The sequence below is a fragment of the Lissotriton vulgaris genome, chromosome 9 (assembly GCF_964263255.1).
Source record: "Lissotriton vulgaris chromosome 9, aLisVul1.2, whole genome shotgun sequence".
NCBI lineage: Eukaryota > Metazoa > Chordata > Amphibia > Caudata > Salamandridae > Lissotriton > Lissotriton vulgaris.
The window spans coordinates 826,727,216-826,747,977 of NC_141697.1; the positions used below are offsets into that span (position 1 = coordinate 826,727,216).

General features: G+C 44.2%; 1 protein-coding gene across 1 annotated transcript in view; it reads left to right on the plus strand.

Moving 5' to 3' along the window:
- Positions 1-20,762, plus strand: part of SLC25A45 (solute carrier family 25 member 45) — a 256,040-nt gene that overhangs the window by 23,343 nt on the left and 211,935 nt on the right. Inside the window, exon 2 of the mRNA XM_086936773.1 lies at positions 8,686-8,739. Within this exon, the coding sequence (XP_086792899.1) occupies positions 8,686-8,739 (54 nt within the window). The remainder of the gene's footprint in view (positions 1-8,685; positions 8,740-20,762) is intronic.

Here is a 20,762-nt window from a genome sequence, read left to right on the forward strand (position 1 = left end):
GTTCACTCTTTTCAAGTGAGTCTCCAAGTCGTCGTCTGTGAGATAGATATCATCTACATAAGATAATGCCTCATCATCATACATTTGTAGTAACTCTGTTACTCTGGCTGAGAATAGTCCTGGGCTGTTCTTGAATCCCTGTGGGAGCCTACAGAAATTTTTCTGTGACCCCATTACTGAGAAAGCGGTCAAGTATCTGCTTTCTGGTGCAATATTTTGACAAAGGAAACCATTAGATATGTCTAATGTCGTTTTATATTTTTTTCTAAAAGATGTTATTCATTAGTGCAGCACTATGCGAATTTTGTACTGCAAATGTTTTGCAACATGAGTTTAGGTGTCTGTAGTCCAAGACTAGACGATATGAATCGTCCGGTTTGGAGACAGGAAACAAAGGATTGTTCATTTGACAGGTGCATGTTTCAATCACCCCCTGGTATTCAAGTTGATTTAAAATCTCCCTGACTTGTTTTTTAGCTTCTTGCTTATTTGGATACTGCCTTTGTGCAGTTGGTTGACTTTTTAACTAGATTTTGTGAGGCGGAGAGCCCTCATCCCATCCTACATGATTTTTATATAGTGCTGGTGCCTGGGCCACTGCCCATTTCCTCGCATATATATATTTAGTGTGAATCGGAATGTGATTCGAGAAGGCAGGCATAATCATTTCTTCGCCACGAGGGCACTCCCTGACAAACTCTGGGGGCCAATCTTTTTCAGCTAGCAGTATGTCATAGCCTTTTGAGAGTTTATCCCAAAACAGACCCCTTATTTTCCTAGTCTTATCTCCCTCTATACGCAGTGTTATTTCATATATCTTATGAGGTTCGCTAACTCTGGTGTCGGCAGTTTCTACTTGAATGTATTCATTTGTGACCACTGTCTCCAGATGACTCATCAGGATCTTGCGAGCTATGCTGATTTCTGCTGCACTGTCTAGCATTGTCTGTGTCCACTCCCCGTTTTTCAACGGTGTCCTCAGTATTCTCGGCAGGTTCGATTACTCTAATATTGGCTACCTTCTTTCTTGGAAATTGAGATTTTTTACTTTGAGCAGGTTCCTTGTCTTTGGACTTGGTGTGCTCTCCTGGGTCTGACCGGCCTCTTCTTTCCGATTTCTGCGAAAAAGATTGAGAGGGACGTGTATCAATACTTTGATATCTATCAGGCTTCTTCAAATTATCCCTATTTCTAAGGTTATATCTTTTCTCAGAGGGCTCCCTCTGGGGAGACTGGTGTTCTCGAGTCGGAGTTCTTTCCCTCCGTCGAGGAGACCTTCCTCTGGACTGGAAAACTTTTTCCTTGGGAGTGGATTGTTTATTTCCATCCCAGTTCTTTTTAGGAGTGTTTGAATTATTTTTAATAAATACTCTTTTAGGATTTTCGAGTAGCTGGGGTTTTACTGGTTTCCCACCCAAGCTGTCTCTACCTAATTCTTCATAACATTTTTCTATAATTCTGGCAAGCTCAATTGGTTGATCTGTAATATCTGTTTTCTTCAATTTCTGGCGGATCGTTTTATCCTCCATTGCCAATTGAACTAACTCTCTATATGCCTTTGTTAATTCTTTTATTTTAACTAAGAGTTCTTCACTTGACATTTAATCAATGTCTGGATGTGGTGTGTAGCTGGCTAGAACCGGCCACGTTGCTCCTGGTCTACCTAGTGGACCGAGCCTGGTAATATGAACATTGTGTTTTAGGGCGCCTTTAAACCAGAGCAAATGCTCTTGGAATTTCAATGGGATTTCAATCTCCTCGAAAGGAGCGTACTCATCCGGTGGTTCCCCTATTTTGTAAGAGTGGAACTCGTTTGTTGCAGCGTTTGCCGCTGGAAATTTTATCCATGAATAGAATACCTCTGTCTGCCGATATTCGTGTGCCTCTATCACGAAGACAACTGTGCCACCTTGTGGGGTCAGTCCATTTTCTATAAGTTTTGACGTTATAGTTTTTCTTATGTTGACCGGGATGATTATCGCACCCGGTTCATTAACCCCAGCATCCCGTTGATTCGCATCTACTGCGGCTTCAGCGGTCCCGTTGTCTAGTACTGACATTGTATAAATGAAAGTTTTTCAGAGCAGGTCTCCAAGGAGACAAAGATTAGGTGCACAATATTTTGGAACACTGTATCCTTCAACGTTGAATAAACCAGAATCTTTACATACGAGTCTCTTCCTACTAAGTTCGGGCGGATTTTAACCTTTCACCCACTCCAGACGTCTATTGGAGTATTTACGGGAGAAAGGGTCTGTGTGAAAAATGCACGACTGAGTTATTCTAATGTCTTGCGTTAGTTTTATCACCTTACCAAACGTTGGGCGCCATGTAGTATAGTTCCTATTTTCCCTATAGGCCCTGCGCATTGGAATAACATAAACAGCAGTTTGGACGTAGAAGTGCGGTCTTCCAGGTCTCTACTGACTATGCTAAACTTAATTGGGTTTGTTACCAACTAGCTCAGAGGTCACTGGAAACTTTCTTGACTGAATAGGAAGTGATCAGCTTCCCTGGCACAGACAAGAAGGGATTCAGTTTTCCAACAACCGCATCAACATGACAACTTTGCTCCTTAGAATAAGAGTCAATCTCTAGAGTCGTGTGAAACAATAGACAGTTATTTTACTCAGTCAGTTGTGCAGATTACTTTCACCAAGATGCAGAGAATAGAGAGATGGGCGTTTTCAATAAAAGGTATTATTTTATTGAACATTCTTTCTTCTCATGCAAGAGAAATGAATTGCCACAATTGCAAGACTTGTTATTATAAAAAGTACGTACAGTAAAATGAGGATTGCGAAATAATACTGAAAAAGCATTGATATGGTTTCTTAGCCATACAATGGTTAAAATGAATAAAATAGATACATTCATATATACATTTAGCTAACGTACTCAACTGGTGCTTCTATCTACGCCTACCCCAGTGTACCTGACCTAAGCCTAATACTTGGGAGGGAGTAAGTAAGTAGTAGTTTAAGTTAAGTTGGTTTTGCCAAGGTTTGCTTCAAGAATTCTCTCCAAGGGTTTAGTCAACACCATACCTCTGGAATAGAATGTTGGAGGTCTTGTATCTCCTTTCAGGACTTGATATCCCAGTCACTCGCAAGAGTAAGCTGGAAACGCCGGAGCTGGATTTTCTCGGCAAGAGAAAAGACAGCGTCTTTCTCAGCGCGTCAAGGAGGAGGAGGGGCAGTGTCCGTGGGCTGCTTGCATCTGCTAGGCTCTGCAAGGGACAGCTGTTCTGCTCCTGTATTCACCACACCATCGTTGTCATTGCGCTTGCTTAAGGCAACGTTGGTAATATTTATACCTGAAAGGTGCCTTGTTTGACGTAAGTTTTTGGACATAAGACGTCAATAAAGATGTCATTAGGAAGTGATCGTCCTTTCAGTGCTCATTAGAGTTCTATTACTAATCAAAACATAGCAAGGGGGGCTTTCCCAGGTTGCTGGGTTTTATCTTGTTGAAGAACTCGGAGTGTAATCTAGGAATCTAAGATAGTGGCTTCTGCTGTGTCATGTACTGTAATGAGCTGCAGAGGCGAGTTTCTGAAATATGGCTGAAATATGGCTCTGATCGTTTATGCCATTATAGGGGTATGAATGGATTATAGCCGTATAGGGGCATAAGGTCACAGTATTGATCGGGGTCCTAGATTAGAACACAACAGTATTGGTGGTGGCGGTGCTATTGGTGGTGGTTTTACTGGTGTGGTGGTGGCATTGGTGGTGGTGGTGGTATTGGTGGTGGTATTGATGTTGGGGGTGGTGGTATTAGTGGTGGCGGTAGTGGTGGTGGTGGTATTGGTATTGGTGTTGGTATTGGTGGTATTGGTGATGGTATTGGCGGTTGTGGTGGTATTGGTGGTGGTATTGGTGGTGGTGGTGTATTTGATGGGGGTAGTAGTATTGGTATTGGTGATGGTGGTGGTGCTATTGGTGGTGATGTTGGTGGTGGTGGTATTGGTGGTATTGGTGGTGGTATTAGTGGTTGTGATATTTGTGGTGGTGGTATTGGTTATGGGATTGGTATTGGTTGTGGTGGTATTGGTGGTGGTGGTGGTGGTGGTGGTGGTGGTATTGGTGATGGTATTGGTGGCGGTGGTATTGGTGATGGGATTGGTATTGGTTGTGGTGGTGGTAGTGGTGGTATTGGGGCGGTATTAGTGGTGGTGATGGTATTGGTGGTGGTGATATTGGTGGTGGTATTAGTGGTGGTGGTATTGGTGGTATTGGTGGTATTGGTATTGGTGGTGGTAGTGGTATTGCTACTGGCTGTGGTATTGGTGTTGGTATTGGTGGTGGTGGTATTTGTATTGGTGATGGTGGTATTGGTGGTGGTGATGGTATTGGTATTGGTGGTGGTGGTATCGGTACTGGCTGTGGTATTGGTGTTGGTGGTAGTATTAGTGGTGGTGGTGGTGGTATTGGTGGTGGTATTGGTGGTGGTGGTGGTATTGGTGGTGGTGGTATTTGTAGTGGTATTGATGGCGATTGTATTGATGGTGGTGGTATTGGTAGTAATCGAGGTGGTGGTATTGGTGGCGGTGGCATTGGTATTGGTGGTGGTGGTATTGGTGGTGGTGTTGTTAATATAACAGGCTTTTTAAAACAAACAGTCAGGTGGCTTTGGTACAGATGACATCTAACACAGATTTGCTGTTGTCAGCTTCAGCCCATTAGCACTGGATTTTGTGCAACCTGGAATTCACATGACTTAATTCGCTAATCATTTCTAAATCCATTTTACTGGGGGTGGTTTAAAGAGACAGAAGATAATGCCTTGTTAAAGTGATGGGAAACAGGCGTCCCTGTTACGGGGCGGCTGTTCTGCTTAAAAAATCACAAGCGGTTTCTGCTGAAGGAGCGCATGTCCACCCTGCAGTGAGAGAAACTCAATAAAGTAAATAGTGCGTACAGACTAAATAACAGGTCCCATGTAACAACCAAAGTGAAAGGGCCAGAAGCCATGGGAGGTTACAAAAGAAGACAAGGCCGGACTAAGGAGGGACTAACATGCCTATTAAAGAATCCAAAGGCAGCCTTTATGAAAGACAATGACGCAAGCCAATGAAAAATATGGGCGGGCTTCTCTAACATACTTTACTATAGCAGTCTCGCTGAGTGGGCAGCGCATGCACGCTGCTGTTAGGCTCGACTTAAAAAGGGGCCAATTTACAAGCCCCTTGCGCCACTGAGTGCGTCACTTTTTACCATCTTAAAAGTGACGCAGCAACGGGGCAAGGGGCTTGTAAATAAAATTTAAAGCCATTTTTATTGCTCGTTCAGCTTCTGAACTCCAGCATGATTTTTACTGGAGGGTGTTGGTTAATTGCTTAATTACTAAATAAACAAGTGCTAGGGCTCATGTCAGGAGGTTTACTGCAGCTTGCACCACACCCAGCCTTTGCCAGCACTACCAATTACAGTAACAAGACAACTACTAACCATTGCACACCTCCAACGTTGCCAATTCGGCTATTGCAGACCCTCAAAGCTATAACAATGGCCTGGCCAGCAGATAAGTCATTTTTCATGTATATTGAATTTATAATTGACTGTTGTTGAGGTCCTCTTTAATTTCACCAGACAGCACGATCTAGTGCCGGACTCTCACAAGCACTGGTGTTGACGATTAATTGCATCTGAAACCACCGGCTCAAATTAAGCTCTTGTGTAGGGGAGGGGAGTTCTCCAGCACCCCTACTACTTCCAGCGCCTATGCTTAAAGGGAATGTCTGACAAAATATCGATAACACAAATATCGATATACAAAAATATCGGAACAAAAATATCGAAGTCAAAAATATCGGAATTCTATCCCTAACAAGGTAAGTACAAATATATCGAGAAAAATATATAGAATGACAAAAAAATCGTTTTTTGTAAAATATCGTTTTTTTATAAAATAAAAATCTAATATTAACAAAATAATACTTATAAATGTAATAAACATATTTAAAAATGTACTATAATATTTAAAATTAATACATAATGTAATACAAATTAATATTAATAAATATATAATACATAATATATTTTTCATTAATATTAACTCTAAATTAATTATTTTCATAACTTATAAACAAATACCATACAATAAATTACTAATACATTTATATACATAAAATAATCACATAAATAACAATTAATAACAACATAATACTAATAAAAAAGCTAAATACATTTTAGATAGGATATGAGTAAAATTACTATTCCCACTCCGGAGAGTGTGACAGTAGGGAAAGTGTGGGATAGCGTAGCGGTAACAATTACTATTCCAAATCCAGAGAGTGCAACAGTAGGGAAAGTGTTGTATAGCGTAGGATTAAAAATTACTATTCCAACTCCAGAGAGTGCAACAGTAGGGAAAGTGCTGGATAGCGTAGGGGTAACAATTACTATTCCAACTCCAGAGAGTGCAACAGTAGGGAAAGTGTTGGATAGCGTAGGGGTAACACTTACTATTCCAACTCCATAGAGTGCAACAGTAGGGAAAGTGTTAGATAGCGTAGGGGTAACAAATACTATTCCGACTCCAGAGAGTGCAACAGTAGGGAAACTGTTTGATAGCGTAGGGGTAACAATTACTATTCCAACTCCAGAGAGTGCAACAGTAGGGAAAGTGTTGGATAGCGTAGGGGTAACAATTACTATTCCAACTCCAGAGAGTGCAACAGTAGGGAAAGTGTTGGATAGCGTAGGGGTAACAATTACTATTCCAACTCCAGAGAGTGAAACAGTAGGGAAAGTGTTGGATAGCGTAGGGTTAAAAATTACTATTCCCACTCCATAGAGTGCAACAGTAGGGAAAGTGTTGGATAGCGTAGGGGTAACAAATACTATTCCGACTCCAGAGAGTGCAACAGTAGGGAAACTGTTTGATAGCGTAGGGGTAACAATTACGATTCCAACTCCAGAGAGTGCAACAGTAGGGAAAGTGTTGGATAGTGTAGGGGTAACAATTACTATTCCAACTCCAGAGAGTGCAACAGTAGGGAAAGTGTTGGATAGCGTAGGGGTAACAATTACTATTCCAACTCCAGAGAGTGCAACAGTAGGGAAAGTGTTGGATAGCGTAGGGGTAAAAATTACAATTCCCACTCCAGAGAGTGCAACAGTAGGGAAAGTGTTGGATAGCGTAGGGGTAACAATTACTATTCCAACTCCAGAGAGTGCAACAGTAGGGAAAGTGTTGGATCGCGTAGGGGGTAACAATTACTATTCCAACTCCAGAGAGTGCAACAGTAGGGAAAGTGTTGGATAGCGTAGGGGTAACAATTACTATTCCAACTCCAGAGAGTGCAACAGTAGGGAAAGTGTTGGATAGCGTAGGGGTAAAAGTTACTATTCCAACTCCAGAGAGTGCAACAGTAGGGAAAGTGTTGGATAGCGTAGGGGTTAAAATAACATACTTATATATATATATATATACATTTTTTAATAATACAAATATGATCTATTAAATAAATATAAACCATTTACAATACATATACATAATTATTAAAAACATGATTAGCTAAATATATGTAACCTAAAATAATCATTAAAAAATACAATTTTATAATATTTAATCACCAATTAATAAATAATTAACAATTATAAAATTAACTTACCAATGATTTTTAATTCATTATTACTTAATTACATTAAAATTAGTTCCCACCATATTCCCCTATAAACACACAACCTGCAACAGAACACATTTATCAATTAATGAATTATTTAAAATTAATTACCAATTAATTACAATTATTTACCAATTAATAAAAACTAATGTATGCTTCCTACTAATTAATAATAATTCTACATAATGAAATTACTTCCCACCCTATTCCCCTATAAACCCATAACCCGCTACAGAACATATTTATCAATAAATCAATTAATTAAAATTAATTAAAAATAATTCTCAATTAATTAAATAATAATTCCTACTAATTAATTATTAATTTAACATAATTAAATTACTTCCCACCCTATTCCCCTATAAACCCATAACCCCCTACAGAACATATTTATCAATTATTCAATTCATTAAAATTATTTAAAAATTATTCTCAATTAATTAATTAATCATTCCTACTAATTAATAATTAATTTAACATAATTAAATTACTTCCCAACCTATTCCCTTATAAAGCCACAACCCGCTACAGTTCTAAAAGACAACATTTAATTAAATTACATTAAAAAAAATTATAAAACATAATAAATACAATATAATATACACAAAATATATTTAAAAATCGATATTAGTAACAGCGAAATTATTTACTTCGATATTACTGACATCGATATTTAAAACTTCGATATTACTAATATCGATATTAAGAGTGTTGATATTACTTACCTTCTATATTATGTCCCTTCGATATTTAAACTTCGATATAATTGTATATCGAAATTTAAAACTCGATATTTTGTCTGTGTACCGCTTAAAGGATGAGCCAGGGACAATGCCTTCCTTGCCAGACGACACCAGACCTCAAGCAAACTGAAGTGTTGCTGTTTGTAGGTGGGGAAAATTAAAATGTAGATATACACCTGGTCGACTGCTCCTACTGTGCACATTACAACCTTGGGTTCAAGTTAATCATTGAAAGCCCTGCTACGGTCTTGGTTAAAAGTTAGATTTGCTAATTTCATGAACGTTTCTCTGTTTTTAAACTGTTCACAGGTAGCACTTCCGCCAATATGCCGGCTGCAGAGTTTGTGGCAGGATGGATTTCTGGTAAGAAATTATCTTTTATTAAAGTATTTCTGTTTGTATTCGTCTTCAAACAGTGCTTTAACAGCTACGTATTGCAGTGTGTTAAGAGTGCTGAAAACGATTAAGACTTAGTGAATCATTTTCCGCTTCCGTGCTCGTCTAGGTTCCCCATAATTAGTGCGAATTGTGGTTTGCAACCTAGGTAGGAGTGGAGCCTCGCCGCCCATGTCGACTGCCGTAGAGGTGGAGGGTTGCAGCTAGAAAAAACATTTTCTTTTCTAAGACGTTCAGCTTCTCCTGTTGCTGGGGAGTATAAAAGGAGAGGGAGATCACTGGTTATTTATAATACCCTAGGACACAGACCCCATGATTGGGACTCTCACTGTTCTGGGCAATGCCTACTGAGCACTCCCCATTGTTTAAAGGAGAGACAATGTTTGCCCATTAGCACTAGGATATGAGAGCGCTTGAGCATTTGAAAGGCCACCACATTGTGCCATTTCCCCGGAGTGCTGAAGAAACGTAGGGGCAGATTTACAAGCCCCTTGCGCCTCTTTTATGCCTCCGTTGCGTCACTTTTGTGACGCAGCGGCGGCGCAAAAGATGCCCATGGTGCGGGGTATTTACGTGACGCATCTGGGAGATGCGTCACATAGTGAAGCCCTGCACCATAAGGAGGCGTTCCGGTGCAGGAGGGGGCGTTCCCGCACAGGAACGCCTCCTAAAAGTGGCTGAGTAAAATCTACAAGATTTCACTCAGTCACTTTTAGGCCAATGCTGCGTCAAAACCCTGCGCCTGCTTGATGCAGGCGTGAGGTTTGATGCAGCATTGGACAGATAGGGCCCCCCAGAGCATTGCTGGAGCTGCGTTGCGCTTGCGCCGCAACTCCAGCAATGCGCCGCCTTTGTGGCACAGATGCGTGACGCATCTGTGCCATTTTTGCCCCATGGTGCGTTGCATTGTAAATGCGGCGCACCATGGGTGGCGGAGCTGCGGCGCACAATAAATGGTGCATCCCTGGGGATGCGCCAGTTATTGTAAATCTGCCCCATAACCTTTTTGTGGATATGATGCAGCAACCCGGGAGTCAGGGCTTTTAATAATAAATACATGTCACGATACCCCTGAAGAAGGGAACTTATTCCGAAATGCACTGGGAAATGTAAATAAAGTGGTGACATGCGGAAACATCTATTTCTCCTGCGATTGTGTTAACAACTACGGGGCAGATTTATGAGGCCCTTGCGCCATGTTTACGCCGCTGTTGCGTCACGCAAGGCGGCGTAAACGTGGCGCATCCCTACGAACGATTTACAACGTAATATTTGTAATATTTGTAATATTTGTGGGGTATTTGTAGAGCGCGACGTTCGCTCCGGAGGGAGCATCTTGGCGCTAGGGAACCTAAGTGAGCCAGTGCAAGAGGATTAGATGGAAGCTTTGGAGTGATCGTCCGGGAGATTAAAGATCCAGGTCTTTAGTAGTTTTCGAAAAGGTTTTTCCTGGGTTTGTTGTCTGAGGGATTTGGGTAATTTGTTCCAGGCTTTAGTTGCAAGATGCAGATGCAGATCTAGGCAGATGCGTCACGTTGTAAAGCCCTGACCGCTTGTGGGCGTTCCGGCGCAGGGTGGGCGTTCCGGGGCAGGTGCGCCTTGCAAAAGTGGCTGAGTGAAATCTATGAGATTTCACTCAGTCACTTTTAAACCAATGCTGCGTCAAAAGCCTGCGCCTGCTTGAAGCAGGCGTAGGTCTTGACGCAGCATTGTTAAAATGGGGCACCCCCGAGCCTTGCTGGAGCTGCGTCGCGCTTGCGACGCAACTCCAGCAATGCGCCACATTTCCGGCACAGATGCGTCACGCATCTGTGCAGTTTTTGCACCATGGTGCGCCGCATTATAAATGCGGCGCACCATGGCTGGCGGAGCTGTGGCGCACTGTGGCGCATGTTAACTGGCGCATCCCTGGGGATGCGCCAGTTAACATAAATCTGCCCCTACGTGTGGCAGACGAATGAGTAAAACAAATAGAAGAAAAAAGCATTAAACATGGCAAAGAATATAGAACAAAATAAGGAGTAAAAATAAGAGCAGACAGTTAATTTGATTTATTGGATTCATACAGTTAAGGACTTGGCTGTGCAGCCAGATTGATACCCGAATGTGGTTCCTTCGTGTTGATACTTGCCAACTTTTTACAGCTGAAAAGAGGGACATTTCGGTAAAAAAAAAATCAGGAATGCTTTTCCCCCATTAAAAAACATTGAAACAGAGGCAACTTTAGGCAGAAGACAGGAAAAATAAGGACATTGTTGGCTTTACAAATCGCGAGTTTACCGCCTAAATCAGGGCTATTTTATGTATGAGACCTAAGTGCTTCCAAATAAAAAAGGCTCAAAAATAACAAATCATATTGTATGTAGTTGGATTTATATAGTGCTTGCTAGCTATGATGAGCGGTAGTAAGCGCTATATAAAAATAACAAATGGGAGAAAGAGGTTTTTTTTTTCTTTTTTAAATGGATTTACAGTGATTATGTGTCCCTCAAGTAATCCAGAGTTATTTGCTAACAGCATCGTGTATTCTTGAGGGGGGTGGAGGGGGGGGGGGGGGTTGAAAGCGCTTGTGTCTTATTTTTTAGTCAATAATTTGAGTTTTTAAAAGTTAAGAACATGCAAAGTGCTGTTGGCAAATATGGGTTGAAGGTGGTTGGCACTGTCGCTTATTGTTGGGACAGGGACTTTTGAAAGATCATCCCACAGGCTGCCTCTGAGTAAAATGTCCCTGACTGCCTGTCATATACCAGAAGGAAGGTCAGCTAAGGCCCAAGTATTGATGCTGCCAGTCAGGGTGATGGCTTGACAATAATGTCATGTCACACACTTGCTTTGTGAGGGACACAATTACTCTAAACTTCCATGGACACAAGCAGTGACGCAGAGAAACCTGACCCGGTGTTCCCCTACCTCGTGATTGCTCTGTTGCTCTCTTGCTAGATCCATGCAATATAAATACATACTTGTTATTACATTGTGAAAAGGTATCCGAGCTTATTCCACTCTGAATCCTCTGCCTTTAAGGCGCTGGGTGAATTCTCATGTTTTTGAAATCCAGACAGAAGCTCTGCATAATTTTCTATATCCCAGTACATGCTCTACACCTTCAATTGAGTTCATATACATCTTCTTCTCGATGTCTGTCAGAGCTGTTCCTTGTGCTCCCGGGAAATAATTGTTTATTATGCAGCATATGTTGCTTTTAGTAAGAAAAGACACATTTCCACTAAGGCTCCAGGGCTTTCTTTTCTGTGTGTCAAACATGCACACCTGGCACAAGAATCATTTGGTACCGCCATCTTGCAGCCATCTGATGCTCACAGGCCTGGTGGGCATTCTTGAAGCTCCAGCAGTGTTTACAGTCTCAGTGGAAAGGATGGGCAAAGACAACAGATCTGGCTTTAATGTGCTAAAGTCAGAATATAGGCATACACAAATGCTTTTTGCATGTGTTACAACATCAAAAACAGACATGTTGGCATGTGTGGTCTCATATTTGCTTTGCGTGAAGTGACTGCACCACCACTGTGGATGAAGTATTAGCCCCCCCCACCCCCCCTGAAGTTCAGGTCTAGTTCATCCCCTGGTGCAACTCAACTACGGGGCACATATAAGCAAAGTATTCACTGCATCGCTTGTCCCTCCCGCCGGAAGACAGACAGCTGTTCCTTGCTGGAACTGTGCAAGGGTACATGAGTAGAAAGTGTAGAGTGCTGCGGAAGGAGGGTTGGGAAGCAGCATGTTGTGAGTGAACATCACTTACTTAAACAGTCATCAGAAGAAGAATTAGGGCAAATATCGTCCCCCTCCTCATGTCCCATGTATAATCTAGCAACTCCCAACCACCTCTTCTTCGTATCCTCTAAGCAGCAGTTGGGTAGGGGAATGGCTTCACCAGAGGCATAAAACATGATTCCCACCTCCATAAGATTCCACCCTTCAGTCAGGAGTTGCCTAGTCAACCATAATCATTCAAGCATTCAGCCACGTAAATAACACCCAAAAGTAAAGCACCAGTTATAGTGACAAGAGGGCTCAAATAAATAGTGTGTTTCCCTTAAAGGTGAATTGATACATTCATGGCATAATCTATGCACCACTTTGAGAGAGAAGGTTATTGGTCATCCCTCTCAAGTAATTGAATAATAATTACAAATAGTGTAATCCAAAGAGAGTTAGGCAAGTAAGATTAGTTGAAACTTAATAAGATATCAGCTCCTTTATGTGGCAGGTGTGTGTGTGTGTGTGTTAAGGTTGTTACACTGCCCATATACTGACTTCAAAACTCTAGGTAAAGCCAGTTTCCACATGACCCAGTGACAAGATATTGTCATTTCGCTTGATGCCCTGAGAAAACTGGTAATGCCACTTTCCTATGTTACCCCTGCTACACAAATAGGACAAATGGTTGCAGTGGCAACACCTGACAAGTACAGTGGCATTTTCAGTGTCCAATAAGTACATGTTGTAATTGTCAGTAAACAAATAGTGTCAGTTTCCACATTCTGCAGTATTGGAGATAATAATAGTTTTCATACAACCTAGAAGCTGCAATACTGTCACTCTTTAGGCTAAAGAAATGTGCCAATCTTCACAAAACAACAAGACCTGCTTATAAAAAACACATGACAACTTTAAACAATCTCTGCCAAGTGGAGACTTGGAGACCACTGGCTGATGGGCTTGTGACCTGAATTGGGTGGTTGATGAGTTTTTAACAACGACTAACACATACGGGTTGGCATGACTAGATAAGTAAGCACAGCCTCACCCAGAAGAAAGACATGATACCCACTTGTCAGAGATTGTGTACCGTTTTCATGTGTTTTTATAATCAGGTCTTGTTGTTTTGTGAAGTTCGTGAGTGGAGGTTGCCCTGGTTATACTTCCCTCTAATGCTCCTTATTTGATGGTCACATACAAATGTGCTAAGACAACTCTGCTGAAGAAAACCACCAGAGGGTGTTTTCCACGCTGTCCCACAGGACAGAACTTGAAGACTTTTCACCTAGGCTTTGTCCAATGATTTGTGTCCCTCTCAAGACCCCTTAGACTGTGAGATCTCAGACTGTGCCGCATAGCTTTGGCCTTTGAAACTATGCTTGCCACCCATTGTGTTCAACCTATATTGTGCCCACAGAATGGAACCTTTCAAAATATTTGTCCAGACTGTACATCCCTGTGGGCGGTCGTAAGGGTATGAGGGATTACAAAGACGTAGTGAAGTGGAGTACTTGATCTTTATTACTAGACTTATAATGAAGATGTTGTCCAGGAATCTCATAAAGGAACTCAAAAAGGTTCAATCAGAAGTGTAAAACAACAAGAAAGAAAAGTCCTCTCCTTGAGGTCTGAGCCGTTGCAGTCAGGGTCTTCTGGGTCTCTCTCTTTCGCTCTTGTAGCCGGTGGGCGTGGAAGGGAAGAGAAAACAAATAGGTTGGGTTCAATTCCTGGTCTTGTTTTGTTAGGGGTTTGTGCTACCGTCATCAAAGAAAAAATGTGCGATAAGGGTAAAGTGGGTGTAGGATTTTTTTTTTTTTTTTTAAACCTTTATTGACATTTCAACCAAAGACAAGTATGGGCCTACAACCCCCGGGGCCGGCCGCTAAGCAGTTAGAGTAACAGAGAGCAATTTTTAATCACATGCAGCACCTCGGGGAGCAGATTCTCCATGCTAGTATACTCTTGGCCACTGAGCAGCACAATTAGGAAAACAGGATATAAAAGGTTTTCATTTTATAATATAGGATGGAAGGATCAGGAGCCGAACAATTTCCCAGCAGCGAAAAATGGCAGGCAGAATAGTAAACGTGTCAACAATAAACAGTAATCGATCAAATCAATGGCGCTGAAACAGGAGGTTCAGGATGTGGAGGAATATCACGGTCGATTCGCGCCTGCAGTCCCCTGCCCTAGAGAACACCACGAAAATTGAGGCACAGATGGAAAAGCAGTGATTGATACCAAAGGAAACCCACTGCACTGACCCAAGAAAAGAAAAAAGACAAAGAAGGATAAGAGAAGAAAAAAAGAGGCCATAGAAACAAATTAAAAACGAAAGAAAGGAAACCCCACCTAACGGGGAAATGGAGGAGGGCAGTAGTCTATGCGCTCTCGGTATCTCCCCCCCCGCCCTAACCAAGGGGGCCCCCCTAGGCCAACACGTATAAAGTTGTCCACCATACAAAAATACCCCGGGGGGGAACCACCAACCCTCCGCCCCGGAATCCGTCTGTTAATGAGGCAGTCCCGTTACCAATAGATCCATCGTAAACAATTCAACCCGCAATCTCAGCCTTGGCCCCGTCTAACAAAGTTGCCGAGTCCTGAGAAAAGCCCCATCCCCGGAAAGTCAAAGTTCACACAGAAGCAGCCGGAGCTTGAGTCGACAAATGGGAGATGATTAGCAGATCCCAAAGCACACGGCTTGCACCAACGATGTCCCTCCCCGTCTCCGAAGCCAAGCATCGATCCATCCGCCATGTTGGGAGACCGATTGGGGAGGGGGTGCGACTCGTTCCGGTACTGATCAAAATGTGAGCCAACAGTGTCCAGGATGGGTGAAGCAGTGAAATGCTCCGATAACTGTAGGGCGATGTTTCCGAGAACGTAGAAGAGTCACCAATCTCAGCACACACGATGAGTACCATTTCTTCGGGGGCAGGCACAGCTTCCAGCACCGGGTCCAAACGCGCCTGTAGGGCTTCCACCAGGGAGCAAGTCGGCTGCCGGGTCTCAGAGAGCAAGTCAGGGCTTGCTCCCGGTCCTATGGTCCCATCTGTTGCCCTCAGCCAATGATTGACCTGGGCCCTCACCATGGCGTGAAGCGCCGCAAGTTCCGCCATTACCATCCGCAAGGAAGGGCCACATTGAGTCCGTTCCGCCAGGTTCCATACGGCCGCAGGCATAACAATCCCCATGGAGAGGCGCCCTCTCCGGGGCAGGATACGCCGGGTCAGAAACAAGCCGTGAGGGACGGGCCAGCAGCGCGCAGCAACGCGCGGCGGGACCTCTGCCCCGGGGCACCAGTAGTGCTATTGCCGGGCCTCCGGGCCGGGCCCCCCGCGATGCAGCACCGCGCGCCACCCGTTGCCTCACCTCAGGTACAGCACCAGGCAGCAGATGGTTGCAAAGTAGTCCAAAGAAATTTTCAAAAGTTCCAAGGACCGGACCCAACCACCCTCAGCAGTCCGTTGTTGTTCACTTTGGACCCGGGTAGACCAGCAATCGAGACCCCGGCTTCCAGTCTGGGTTAGGCCTCAAAACATTTTCGATGTTACTTCACCCCAGAACATCAGAAGAATTCCGTGAGCACACCATCGGGGTGCCGACTAGTTCACCCACATGAATCCGGGGCAGGAGATCAGGATATTCGACAGGAATAAGCGAGCGTAGGACGGGGGTCAGCGGAGCCGGGAGACTATGCGGCCATCTTGGTTGGTGTCGTAGCTCCTCCAAAGGGGTGTAGGAATTTTAAATTCGATACACCAGTTTGCCCTACCTCCCCAGACCGCCCCACCACCCCCACCAGAACGATCCCCCAAGAGGTACTTGCCTTAGGCCCTGACCCCTCTCCAGGGCCGTGGCGTCGGGACCCCGGGCGTCCTCTCCCTTCTCCAGCCCACCAGGTATGCTCGCTGTACACAGTACTCTTCTTGTATCCTGCTTGCTGGCTCCTTCGCACCTCCGTCATCCCCCTCCTCGCTCTGCTCTGAACTCTCCGTCTGCTCCCCTCCTCCGATGCTGCCTTCTGCCTCCTCGCTCCGCTCTGCAATCGCCGCATGCTCTCCTCCTCTGATGCTGCTGCACACCGTCTCTTCTCCTCTCGTCCGATTTGGGCATCTCAGTTCCGCATTCGTCACTGGCCCCTCCCTCCTGGCTCGATCCGCCACTAGACCGCTGTCCGCTTCCGGTGGGGACGGACTTGGCACGCTCTCCTCCCACTTCCGATCCACCCCGTTCAGGTCCTCATTACACATCTCCCCCTTAGGAATGGATGGTGGGGTCATTCAGTGGAGGGATTCCTGGACAAATAGTCAGCACAGATTTGTAGGGTGCCCGGGACATGCATGGTCTGAAATGAAAAGGGTTGTAATGCCAGAAACCATCTTAGTATACGCAGGTTGGAATTTTTTTTTTTCACAAGCCAGGTGAGTGGGGCATGATCAGTGAGTACTGTGAATGGTCGTCCTAGCAGATGATATTGAAGAGCCTCAATCGCCCATTTGATGGCTAAACACTCTTTTTCGATAGTTGAGTATGACATTTCCTGGGGAAAAAGTTTCCTGCTAATGTACAAAAGAGGTTTGAGATCACCATGTGAGTCAGGCTGATATAGCATGGCACCCAGACCTAGTCCCGAGGCATCAGTTTATAAAACAAATAGTTTGTGGAAATCAGGGAATGTAATACTGGTGCTGTGCAAATGGCGCTTTTTAAGTCCCGAAAACTATTTTTGTGGGTGGCACTCCAGGTTGTTATTTGGGATGGGTGGGTTTTAGTCAGGAGGTTGGTTAGGGGGCCGGCCAAAGAAGAGAAATTGGGGATAAACCGTCTATAGTAGCCAATGAACCCCAGGAAGGAGCGAAAGTCACGTTTTGTTTTGGGAGTAGGGAGTGTTTTGATGGCCTCGACTTTACTCATTTGAGGTTTAATAAGACACCTCTGGATCATGTATCCGAGATATTGTATGGAGTCAGTGACCAGTAAGGATTTTTTTGGGTTTATTTTAAGACCGGCGGCTTGGATAGCTGAAAATATAGCAGCCAGATGTTTGAGATGTTCTGTTCAGCTCGGGCTAAATACGACTTTGTCATCCAAATAGGCGGCAGCGTATGCTGCATGGGGCTTCAATAAGCGGTCCAATAACCGCTGGAAGGTCGCCGGTGCCCCATGGAGGCCGAAAGGGAGCACTTTAAATGGATAAAGTCCGGAGGGAGTTGCAAAAGCAGTTTTCTCTCTAGCTTGCGGAGTCAGGGGTATTTGCCAATAACCTTTGGTAAGGTCTAGGGTTGACATGTATTTGGCATTTCCCAATCGCTCAATTAATTCATCGATCCGTGGCATCGGATAAGAGTCTAATTTGGTGATGCTATTCACCTGACGGAACTCGATACAAAAACGAAGACTTCCTTCCCGGTTTGGCACTATCACGATTGGGGAACACCAATTGCTTGTAGATGGTTCTATGATTTGTGAGTGTAGCATAGCTGTTATGTCCTTCTCTACAGCTTCCCTACACCTTGCAGAAATCCAATATGGTTTCTGCTTTATGATGGTTGAGGCTAAGTGTATGATGTTGTGTTGAACCATCGAGGTCAACCCTGGTGTGGAGGAAAAAGGCTGGGAATCTGCTCCAGCATAGCCTGTAGTTGAGACTGTTGCTCTGGTGATAATATGTCTCCGGTGGAGGGTTTCTCGTTTCCTGCTCATTCATGGTAGAGATTTCCTAGGGCCTTTCGGTGCTTACAGATAGTACTGACCCTCCTGTTTCATCAGATGCTGCAGAGTCATTCCATTTCTTTAGCAAATTTACATGATAAAACTGCTTGCCCCCCAGCTGCTGTGGCTGCAAGACGCTATAGGTAACGGGAGTCACTTTTTTTCAATGATATAGGGACCTTGCCATTTTGTCAATAACTTTGTTTCTGAGGACGGGAGTAAAAGGAGTACCATCTCCCTTAGTCTGAACTCTCTCAACTGGCTGTTCCTGTCATAATACTGTTTTTGAGTGTTTTGAGTTTTTTCCAAGTTTTCATGCACTAGACCCCAAATCCTACTGACTGCTCACTTCAAATCAGCTGCATACTTAGTTAGAGGTTGTCCCGCTTCATCCTCATCTTCCCATAGTTCTGCTACCATATCTAATAAAGTTCATGGTTTTCTCCAACACAGAATTTCTAACGGGGAATAGCCTGTTGATCTTTGCTCGTGTGTTCTTATAGCAAAGAGGATTAGGGGCAGCTTCTGGTCCCAGTCCCTCCTAGTTTCGGAGATGACCTTGCATAGCATGTGCTTGATAATCTTGTTATAGCGCTCCACAAGGCCATCTGTTAGGGGATGGTAGACAGAAGTAGGGATTTAACGAATACCCAAAATTTCACAAACTTAGGCCATGATAGGGGACATAAAAGGGGTTCCTTGATTGGTAAGGATTTCTGATGGAAATCCCACCCGGGAGAATAAGGATACCATGGCCCTGGCTATGGCAGGGGTGGTCATTGCAGACAAGGGAAACGCCTCTGGATAACTACTTGCATAGTCCACAATGACCAGTATATACTTGTGTCCTCTGGCCGAGAGTGGAAGCGGACCCACCAGATCCATACCTACCCTTTTGAAGGGAATATCTTTTATAGGCAAGGGACATAAGGGGGCCTTCTTTATACCTTCGAGGTTCGTGTATTGACACCTCACTTAGGCCGCACAATGCTTTGCTACATCCCTCTACACCCCAGACCAATAGAATCTATCCAGAAGATATTGTAGTGTATTCTCCTTCCCATAATGCCCACCCCCCGTTTGGTTGTGGGCTAGGTGTAACACGTGTTTGCGGAAGGGTAGTACTAGTAACTGTGTTTTGGAGTGTGTTCCCCCTTTTACCGATCTATACAATAACCCCCTTTTCACAAAGAAGTAGGGTCCTACCTAATCTGGCTCTTGTACTTGCTCCCAGGCATGAATAATGGTGTTGTCGCCTCTCTGGGCTGACCGGAAGCTAACTGGGGCTGGTTTGACGGGATCTGTGTTGGAGAGAGGAAAAGCATGGTAGGATGTCTGTAAGAGGATATTTTTCTGTATTGTTGGGGACCTTTTCCGGTTACCATTGTCCGCCCCCTAGAGTATCCTACATCCATAGGCTCAGCTGCTGGAGTCCGGTGAGGACACTGTAGGGCGATATGGCCCCACTCACCGCAGTGATAACATTGCGGCCCTTGTCCGCTGGGGTCAGGGGTGGGCTGGAAGGGTTTGGAAAGGGTACGGGGAATTGCCTGGGTATGTTCCTGGGGGACACAAAAGTTCTCAGTGATATACCCGCCTTAAACTCAGGTGATCTGTGGAAAGCGCATGCTAGCTCCACTGCGGTTACAGAGGTCAAGTTAGGGTGCTGTTTCACCCATGAACGAGTAGTAGTAGGTGGGGCATCCAAATACTGTTCCAAAATTACTTTGTCTGTAACTTCTTCCATAGTAGAAACCTGAGGTGGTAACCAACAATGCCCCCGGTCCTTGATCCTGTAATACAGGTCACATGGGTTATCACCAGCGGCCTATTTTTCTCTCCTGAATTTGTTTCTGTAGTACTCGTGGTCACATCCTAATCTTTCGAGTTTGGTTCTTTTCACCTCCTCGAAATTAATAAAGAAATAATCAGGGTCCTCCTCCTCCTGAAACTTCTGGAGAATGGACCCAGGGACATTGGGGTGTACTCTAGTGCTCACTATTGCATCCGCAAGTCGCAGTATAGCCGTGTCCTGGACCTGTTGGTTTAAGGTAAGCAGGGCGGCTTGAGCCCTCAAGGCATCTTGTAGTGCTTCTCTGTCTTGTTTAGCAGTTTGGACCTGCTGCTCCAACACAAGCTGCAGGTGTCATTGTTGGTCCGCTAGCTGGTTGATGATGCTTTCAAGAGGCACGGGTTGTGTCATGGTTCGACACCTTGTGCGGAAATCCCACCGCTGACACCTCTTTGTGGCCATGTGGGTGGTCGTAAGGGTATGAGGGATCACAAAGATGTAGTGAAGTGGAGTACTTGATCTTTATTACTTCACTTATAATGAAGATGTTGTCCATGAATCTCATAAAGGAACTCAAAAAGGTTCAATCAGAAGTGTAAAACAACAAGAAAGAAAAGTCCTCTCCTTGAGGTCTGAGCCGTTGCAGTCAGGGTCTTCCGGGTCTCTCTCTTTCGCTCTTGTAGCCAGTGGGCAGGGAACGGAAGAAAAAACAAATGGGTTGGGGTCAATTCATGGTCTTGTTTTGTTAGGGGCTCAT